We start from the raw sequence: 9,239 nt of genomic DNA, 5'->3' as shown, positions 1-9,239 counted from the left end.
ATATTTGTCATTGTGTATAGATAAAAGCACTGATTTACCATGAATATTTACACATTTACGTATGTATGCATATGTTCTCATGTACATATTTGTATTTGTGTTTAAAATCTTTTATTTTGACGTATTTAAATGGTAATGAATTTTATTCATATTCTGGATTTATTGAGCATACAATACATATAGCTGCCATGTTGACAAAATTTGTACATATAGCATTGCTTTATTGCTCTCATTATAAGTAAAAAATTCATATGCTTGAGGCATACATACTCAAGGACATACGAGTTCATGCTAAAATTCAAGGTAAGGTATGATAAATAAATAAATAATATACTTTTTTTTAGACTATGTAAATAAATATAAATACCCGCAAGGCAAAAAGTCAAAACAATTTGTAAATTTTTAATGGCATTAACCTTAAGAGAGTCAATGCAAAGACTAAGAAAAGAAATCAAATTTACTATCGTATGATATGTAAGCTAAAATTATAGGACAATATATGCTTAGACACTTTTAAGGTGTCAATAAATTATATATTTGTATTTAAATAAATAATAGTTACAATAAATAATTTAAATTATTCAAATAAATAATTCCTCCTCTCTCGTATTTGTTATTATATGTAACGCTGGCTAAGTTCTACAAACTATAAGACATACATTTTCTGTACATGGTGAACATATCCTACAAGCTTCATTTGCATATCCACAACGTGGTATACTAAAATAAAAAGTGTTACTAGAGAAGTTTAGAAAAGTGTGATAGTTTTTGATTACAAACCGTCTTGTACACTCTCGCATTTCCAAATCTGCACGTAGAACATCACAGGTCCGAACTTCATCCAGACGACTCGGTGGTGCGTACCTCCGAGAGTACAATCTTGTTTTGATTTGCCCTTTGCCTTGTATGATTTTCGATCCTCTGAAGCCTCGCCGATCACTTGATGTATTAATGTCCTGCATATCATGCACTTTATAGGCGGCTTTGTGACTTTTTTCAAAAGCTCTCGTAAGACCTGCCTTTCGTTCATCGTTTGGACTATTTTTCATATAGGATTCATGGCTCGCTGTCTTGTGAGCTTTTCTGCTTTGAATTTTGGTATTAGTATCATCTTTACCGCTCTTGTTCTTCAGATATTGTGGCAATGAGGCCTCTTTCTTACTACCCTTTGCATTATCATCTTCGACTTTGAATTTTATTGAAACCTTGCTTTTACCTTTTCCTACGTTTAAAGGTCCATCTTTACTATCAGCATTCACATCTTTCATGCTTTTCGATTTCGCTTTTGAATTTTCATCCTTAATTTCATCAATGTTATTCTTTTTGTCTTTTGCCTTGCCCATTTTCACGGACACATCTTTCTCATCATCAGTATCCTTTTTGCCTTTATTTTTTCCCGGTTTCAAAGCAATGCCTTTGTCATCATCATCGGTGTCCTTTTTGCCTTTACTTTTTCCCGGCTTTAAAGCTCCGTCTTTATCATCACCATCGGTGTCCTTTTTGCTTTTACTTGTTCCCGGTTTCGAAGCTCTGTCTTGATCATCATCATTCGTATCTTTTTTGCCTTTACTTTTTCCCGGCTTCGAAGCTCTGCCTTTATCATCAATTTCGTTGTCTCGCGTGTTTTTTGCTTTCACATTCATAAATCCATCTTTGATCTCATCAGCGGTATCCTTTTTGCCTTTTCCTTTTTCTGTCTTTAAATCGGTGCTCTTTTTCCCACTTGTTTTTTCCGTTTTTGAAGTTTCAGCATCTGGGTCTTTTTTTGCCTTAGCTTCCCCTGTTTTCGAAGTTCCATGTATCTCATCATCATCGATACTCTTTTTGCCTTTACTTTTTCCAAGTTTTAAAGATATACCTTTCTCATCATCATCGGTGTCATTCTTGCCTTTTGCTTTCCCGCTCTTTGAAACTTTACCTTTCTCATCATCATCGGGGTCATTCTGTCCTTTTGCTTTTCCGCTTTTCGAAGCTTTAAGACCTTTCTCCTCATCATTGGAATCCTCTTTTCCTTTACCTTTTCCTTTTTTCGACTTTCCATCATCATCATCAGTGTCTTTTTTGCTCTTACTTTTTCCTGCCTTTGAAGCTCTGCCTTCATCATCATCATCGGTGTCTTTCTTGCCTTTACTTGTTCCCGGCCTTGAAGGTCTCCCTTTATCTTCATCTTCAGTATCCCTAGTGCCTTTCGCTCTCTTTTTCAAAGTTCCATCTTTGAAATTATCAGTGGTGTCCTTTTTGCCTTTTCCTTTTTCTGTTTTTAAAGCTCCACCTCTCTCTTCCTCATTTTTGTCTTTTTTCCCCTTGCCTTTTCCTGTTTTCGAAGCTCCTCGGAATTCATCACCATCGGTGCTCTTTTTGCCTGCACCTTTTCCTGCTCTACCTTTCTCATCATCGTCAGTGTCTATATTGCCTTTTGATTTTCCTCTTTTCGAAATTCCTCCTTTATCTTCGCTCTCGTTTGGCCCACTACTTTTTCTAAAATTACCTTTTGATAACTTTGACGGCATATTTTTCTCGACATCGACACCATTTTTCAATGATAGGCTTTTCTTTCTTTTTAAAGAGGAATCTTCAGAATTAACTGTCTGATCTTTTCCCTTCTTCTGTTCATCATAGTTGTTTCTGTTATCGCTATATTCGTCACCTTAGATGAAATAATTTTTGTTTATAAGTTATTTTCCTATGATTATTTGTTATATCTTACACTTAAGTGTATCAGCTCCATGGGGACTCAAACTGTTCCCACCATTAAAGATAGAATACTTTTCACGACATTGCTGACGATTGTACTTCTTAAAAATTTTATGGCATATCCTCTTAAGAATTGAATATGTATGACTACTTAAACTTGACCGGCATTTGCAAGCGCTACATTTATTTATATTTTCGTTGCAAAAAATTTTGGTTGAGCTTGAGGAACTATATAAAAATCAGATGCTTAAGTTTTAAAGAATATAAGCTGCAAGGAAATCGCATACCTCGATGCTGCATCCCAGTAAAGATTTTCTAGGTCAAAAACCATTTTATTAAAATATTCATTTTAAATTTAAACTATTTCTGAATACTGACGTAAAATTCAAATGCTATAGTTTTTCAACTGAAATACCAGAGATGTTAAAAATCTTTTTCTAAAATGACTTCCAAAATTAATTAAAACTATAGATAAAATATCTGAGATCTTTTAATATTACCACTATCAATACCAACAGAAATAAAAAGAAACTGACTATCAAAATTAGAACAATTTATTGGGATGAATATCTTGTAAAAAGTATATAAAAATGTTGTGAATATCAAGTCATCAAAACCATATCAAAAAGTATTTAGGACTGTCAATAAAAACGTCTACAGGGTGAACACATAATGTTACAGCAAGCAGGAGCACAACACGGATTGCTATAAAACAAACACAAAGTTAGTAAGTTAATACCTAGGCGAATATTACAAACCATCTTAGCATATCCCGGTATTCCATGCCCACGCGTAGTATATCACATGGTCTAATAGCGGCGAAACGGTTTGGCATTTCAGCTTCCTTAGAGCACCTCCGTCTGCCCGTAAACTTTTTATTTTTACATATCTTTGATCCTTTCCCACCGCGTTTATCTATTCCATCGCCCCTAATCATATGACCAGATTCACTTAAGAAATTCTCTAGTTCATCGTCGACCTTGCTAGATTTAGATTTCCTCCTTCTACCGCTTGCACTAGAGCGTTGTCCTTTTTTTCCGCTTCTTCCCTTGCCTTCGCCATCAGTATCTTCTCTTTCACCACTCCCTGAAAAATGCATTATATAGAAATATCGATTCTGATATACATAAATTGTTATTGTTATTAATACCATCGATGCCTTTCTTTTTACTTTTTCCATCCCTGCCTCCATCTTTGCTGCCATCTATGCTGCCACTCTTGGCACCATCTCTGCTGCCACTCTTGGCACCATCTCTGGTGCCACTTTTGGCACCATCTTTGGCACCACCTTTGCCGCCATTGCTGCCATCTATGCTTCCATATTTTCCGCCGTGCTTTCCGCCGTCTTTTCCGCCAGTTTCTCCGCCATTCTTTCCGCTGTCCTCTGCTTTGCCATCTCTGGTGCCACTTTTGGCACCATCTTTGGCACCACCTTTGCCGCCATTGCTGCCATCTATGCTTCCATATTTTCCGCCGTGCTTTCCACCGTCGTTTCCGCCACTCTTTCCGCTGTCCTCTCCTTTGCCATCTCTGGTGCCACTTTTGGCACCATCTTTGGCACCACCTTTGCCGCCATTGCTGCCATCTATGCTTCCATATTTTCCGCCGTGCTTTCCACCGTCTTTTCCGCCAGTTTTTCCGCCACTCTTTCCGCTGTCCTCTCCTTTGCCATCTCCTTTGCCATCATCTTTGCCACCAACTTTTTCTCCATCTTTTCCTCCACCTTTTCCTCCTCCTTTCCCTTCATTTTTTCCCCCGGCATTTTTCGTACCAGACCTATCACCACCTGTACTACCACCATCATTTTCCCTGTCTTTTCCTTCTCCTTTCCCTCCTTTTCCTCCACTTTTACCTTCGTTTTTTGCCCCGTCTTTTCCGGAATTTTGCCCAGGTTTTCCACCATCGGCGCTACCACCATCGCCATCAGCCTTTCCTCCAGGAACTTTCTTTGACTGTGCCAGTAGTTGATTGCCACCACCTTTATTAGCATCGCCACCCTGAGCATTCTTTGATTTACCTGATCCTTTTTTTCCGGAACCATCAGCATCTGGACCACTGTCAGCCTGGCCTTTCTTTGATTTTCCAGTTTTTTCGCCATCCTCATTTTCACCCTGTCCTTTTTTTTGCTTCCTGGATCCTTTCTTGTCACCAACATCTCCAGTAACACTACCAGCACTTCTCTTTGATTTTCCCGATCCCTTATAAGCATCATTCCTATCTCCATCATATTTTCCTCGTCCTTTCCCAATGACTCTTCCTGAATTTGTTATAGAAACATCGTCGTCACCATATGTCCCTCTCCTTGACTTACCGTCTTTGTGGTTATCGAAACCGCCATCACCATAAGCATTACCATAGCCACCATCTTTCATATTGCATCGACCATCACATCGTTCACCCATTCTTTGGCGATCTCCAGTAATATCGTCATCTTAAGTTTACAAAAAAGAATAAATTTTAAATGACAAATTTTAATATTTTAAGACCAACTTGTTTTGAAGTTTAAGCTATTTCCTCCATTAAATACACTATACTTCTCCTGGCAGTCTTTGCGGTTATAGTTTCTTATTATCTTATGGCAAATCCTTTTAAGAAGAGAATAGGTATGATCACTTAATATCGGATTTGTGCAGCAGTTAGGACAGCGACACGGACTACACCTGCTATGTTTATCAATGTCAAACATATTCACAGCTGATGAGCTAAAGTGATAAGGATAAATTTTAACGTAATCTATTGATTTTATAAGAGTTACATACCTAGATGATAGTTCACAACAAAGATGTTCTAAATCCAAAGTCATTTTTTTATTTGAATAAAATATTCATTTCAAATTTTGAATTTGTTTTGCACAATTAATGTGTCTGACACTCAATGCCAAGACAATAAAATTACTAATAGTCATAAGAATGCTCAATAACGTCAGGGCCAACTGGAGTTTTATTTGTTTTAATAAAAATGAGATAGATATTTTATTAAAAATTATAAAATACTTTTAAATAAACACAATAGGAAATTCCAGACTGAAGAAGTCAGTGACTTAACACTACAAATTTTCTGGTCTAGCGCATAATATGATTACTTGACATGTAGGCGCAAATACTTCCACTTACTTCAGTCACATTATATCTCGCATACATAAAAATGCCTCTACCTTGTACCTATAAAATCAAAGAAAAACGGGCATGCCAAACTGTCCAAAATCAATAACATACCATAACAAAAATATAATATCGAAACTAAACTTGTATAAGTTCCCATAAAATAACATTCTTAAGGAATGCTAAATATTAACAACAGTTGAATCAGTTATATGTATAATAAGCTGAATTTGGTGTAATTCAAAAACTTTTGTATAGTTTATATCTACCCATTTATTCAAGTACATTTCACATATTTCGTTATGTTGATGCAATAATTTTGTGTAATAATTGAGTATGTCTTTAAATTGCAAATAAATTTACTAATTACATGAATACGCATACAAACATACACGTGTACATAATATGGTTACATGTATTATTTTGTTTTGACGTTGTGCTAGAATGATTTCATATTTTCCTTGAATATTTGTTACCAACTTATGTTGTTATATGTATGTAAGCTCGCTGACACTTATGCTCGCTTGCATGCATCGCATAATAGCATTTACTTGACAATTTAAGTAGTGTACAAATTGTTGAAATCTTCAAAAGCGCGTCAAATAATTTCAGTTTCGTTGTGCAGATATAAATATGAGTGTTGTCACAACTCCGATGATTAGTTTCGAGCTGAAAGCCAAAGTAAAGTGTTAGTGCGCTTAAGTACAACCGTTTTTTTAACCGCAATATTTAAAGGATTAAGGATCTATACCGTATTTCTAATGGATATCAAATACTTAATGCTCTTGGAGTTGCTTGGCATGCTGTTTCTCCTTAGCTATACCCAAGCTAATCCAAAATACGAAGTCAATCCAAAGTAAGTTGTAGATTTTGTCAATTAATATAAGTATTTTAAATATAACCAATTTGTAGAGCTTATGCTGAGAAATCGCAATGGAGTCGCTCGTACCCCAGTGAAAACAAAACTCAATTTAATGAACCACAAACAGCATCAACTAAGGATAGACTAGAACGCCTGGGCTATACTACTGGATATGGCAGCCTGAATGTACGCATGTCTTCAAAACTAAATGAGCAATTCTTTAAAGATACTTATTTTCTTATTTAGGGATACCCAGGTGGCACTGGACTTTCTGCATATAATCCTATAAAGCTGGATCTTGGAGGTGTTGTGCTGGGCACTCTTGTTGGCATTGGTGCCATTATACTTATACCCAAGCTGCTGTCCGCCTTTCATGGTGGCTATGGCGGCTATGGACGCAGTAAGTAACATTTGCTTTCTCTTACACACACACTCAAGCTTGACTTTTATTTTGCGAAGGCGAAGACGACAATGATTTATCTTCACTATCCAGCATGATAAACAAAATTGACGATGTGCTAGGCCAAAACAACATTGACTCAACCAGTTGCATGCAACGTGCTGTCTGTGGCTATGTCCGTTCTACGGAGAGCAACATGAAGGCTGGAGTATCGGACCAGATGGACGAATTCATTCATATGCTGTCCGAGTAAGTTGAAAGAATGCTTGAATGTTAATTTGTTTGCCTGCTATTTGGATGACTTTGGTTGCTAAATATAAATTGTTTATATTAGCAATACCAGCAATCACAAAATACCTAAGCGAAAGCTATTTTTAGCATGCAAAAATATAATAATAAAAACAAACAAGACAAATGTGTTAATATTATTTACGTTTTAAACATATAATGATTCTGATATACCTATTTATATACAAGTTAATCACTCAAGAGGCGTAAAAACTATTTTTTATTTCTTTATCGTATTTTGTTTTTTATTTGCAGAAATTCTCTAGTAGACTATTTTCTAGACGGTACGGCCATAAAAGAGGCATTGGAGCATGGAAAAGAGACAAATGATAGACCGTGCGAAGAACTGTATGCATCATGTCCATTGGATAGCAAATCGGCCACAAATATACTTATGAAACTACTGCCCAAGAAGCAAGCAAAGAGCAAGTCTTCACCACAATCAAAAATGTCGTAAAATTTGTGTTGTGTGAATATTATTTTTATAAATTACGAAAATGTACAGTGTTATGCAACATTTAACTTTGAGATAATAACAGTTATAATATTCAAGTTTATCATATTTACGCGTTATTTTCCATCCAGTAATTGCTGCAACTGTTTTTCCTGTTCCTCAATAATGGGCAGCCAGTGTTCTGAGGGAAGTGCCAGCTTAGTTGGTTCAAATGCTCTTATTTCATTCAAATTGCTCAACACACGGTTGTGATATAGCTTATTTTGAGCCGTTACACGCTCCAGCTTATCCACCAAGTTGTTCGACTCTTGTATTAAATCATCAATTGACTGCAGTAGGGCGTACCAATCGATCTGCTGTCTACCTATTAGCTTGTTGCCTTGTAATCTAAATGGAAATGGCGTAAAACTCTTCCATGGCTTAAAGGACTCAATAATGTATGGGATGAAATTTTGTTTTTCATCCATTTCAATAACATCATCGTCGAAATTCCACGAAGCTAATGTAGGCTTCAAGTTTAAAGCCGGCTTCAGCTCGAGCGATTCTTCATTGCTACTAAGCAAACGCAGCCTATTGGCTTGATCTCTCACATTAGATTCCATATCGTATTTAGCATCATTGTCATTAGCTAGGTAAGATCTTATGAGATTATCTGCGTAGACTTTAGGTAAAAGTGTTTGAGTGCAAGCATGAGCTGTGTCAACCACATCGGTCATTTGCGATACAGAATAATTCAAAACATCTAAACAACACACAAAAATTAATAATAAAAATAACATATATATAAATGTGCATAATACATTGTTGTACACCATCTTTCCTCTTCGAGTATTGTCCATCCGTTAATATGCCTACATCCTTAAATAAAATCAAATCAATTTGCGCACCTATGCTTGCCTCTTTCATCAATTTTGTAGGCACAAAATCCGTTTGAATAGCTACATTACTCTTCCCCGCTCTCAAGCGTCTAGGCAATTACATGAATGATTATAAATTTAAATCAATTAATTTATTTTATACCTGGATGCGTCCAAAAGTTTGGCACGCAGCAAAGCATTCTTGTCTGGCTTGGGCAGAGTCGAAACACTAACAGCACGCCAGGGTGGACGTTTGCTCTCATTTTCCTTTTCTTTCTCTGCTGCTAGTTCCTTCATGCGTTTCCAGCTGCTTTTTGCTCTACAATATTATTTAAATAATTTATTTTAAAGGCATAATGAGTGTGTATGTGCTAATATTTGTGACTCACCTGCTTAAAGCTGAAGCTCGTCTGGCTGTGGCTAAAATTGCTTGTTGCTCTTCAACGCTTGGCGTCTCACTATTTTCCGATGATGTACTGTTATTCATATTACTGACTTTCAATTTTGAAAATTGTACGTGTATTGGTATAAAGGCCTTTAACAACCCTAAATTTAAACTTCAGCTACGATTATCACAACTGTA

The 9,239-nt window shown here is 36.3% G+C and overlaps 4 protein-coding genes across 4 annotated transcripts; 1 reads left to right on the top strand and 3 right to left on the bottom strand.

Moving 5' to 3' along the window:
• Positions 1-599: 599 nt before the first annotated feature.
• On the bottom strand, positions 600-3,073 carry LOC108602953 (micronuclear linker histone polyprotein). Its single transcript, XM_017991305.1, has 4 exons — positions 2,982-3,073; positions 2,708-2,922; positions 781-2,647; positions 600-720 (listed from the first exon to the last, which is right to left on the bottom strand). The coding sequence occupies exons 1-4, from the start codon at positions 3,023-3,025 to the stop codon at positions 633-635; spliced, it is 2,214 nt and encodes a 737-aa protein (XP_017846794.1). The 5' UTR covers positions 3,026-3,073; the 3' UTR covers positions 600-632.
• Positions 3,074-3,251: 178 nt separating this feature from the next.
• LOC108602954 (glycine-rich cell wall structural protein 1.8) lies at positions 3,252-5,559 on the bottom strand. The gene is made up of 5 exons (XM_017991306.2): positions 5,454-5,559; positions 5,185-5,396; positions 3,845-5,125; positions 3,453-3,780; positions 3,252-3,399 (listed from the first exon to the last, which is right to left on the bottom strand). Exons 1-5 carry the CDS (start codon positions 5,495-5,497, stop codon positions 3,336-3,338), a joined length of 1,929 nt encoding a protein of 642 aa, XP_017846795.2. The 5' UTR covers positions 5,498-5,559; the 3' UTR covers positions 3,252-3,335.
• A 997-nt stretch (positions 5,560-6,556) lies between these two features.
• Positions 6,557-7,802, top strand: LOC108601468. The gene is made up of 5 exons (XM_017989367.1): positions 6,557-6,651; positions 6,708-6,843; positions 6,904-7,057; positions 7,117-7,306; positions 7,601-7,802. The coding sequence occupies exons 1-5, from the start codon at positions 6,557-6,559 to the stop codon at positions 7,800-7,802; spliced, it is 777 nt and encodes a 258-aa protein (XP_017844856.1).
• A 74-nt stretch (positions 7,803-7,876) lies between these two features.
• On the bottom strand, positions 7,877-9,209 carry LOC108601469 (the record flags this gene model as incomplete). The annotated part of the gene is made up of 4 exons (XM_017989368.1): positions 7,877-8,541; positions 8,600-8,766; positions 8,820-8,975; positions 9,046-9,209. Coding segments are annotated over 4 exons (1,113 nt in total), but the record flags the coding sequence as incomplete, so codon positions are not given.
• Positions 9,210-9,239: the final 30 nt, after the last annotated feature.

Source organism: Drosophila busckii, chromosome 3R (genome assembly GCF_011750605.1).
Source record: "Drosophila busckii strain San Diego stock center, stock number 13000-0081.31 chromosome 3R, ASM1175060v1, whole genome shotgun sequence".
Lineage (NCBI taxonomy): Eukaryota > Metazoa > Arthropoda > Insecta > Diptera > Drosophilidae > Drosophila > Drosophila busckii.
Note: the sequence above shows the minus strand (reverse complement) of the source record. Positions and strands in the feature narration are given on the sequence as shown.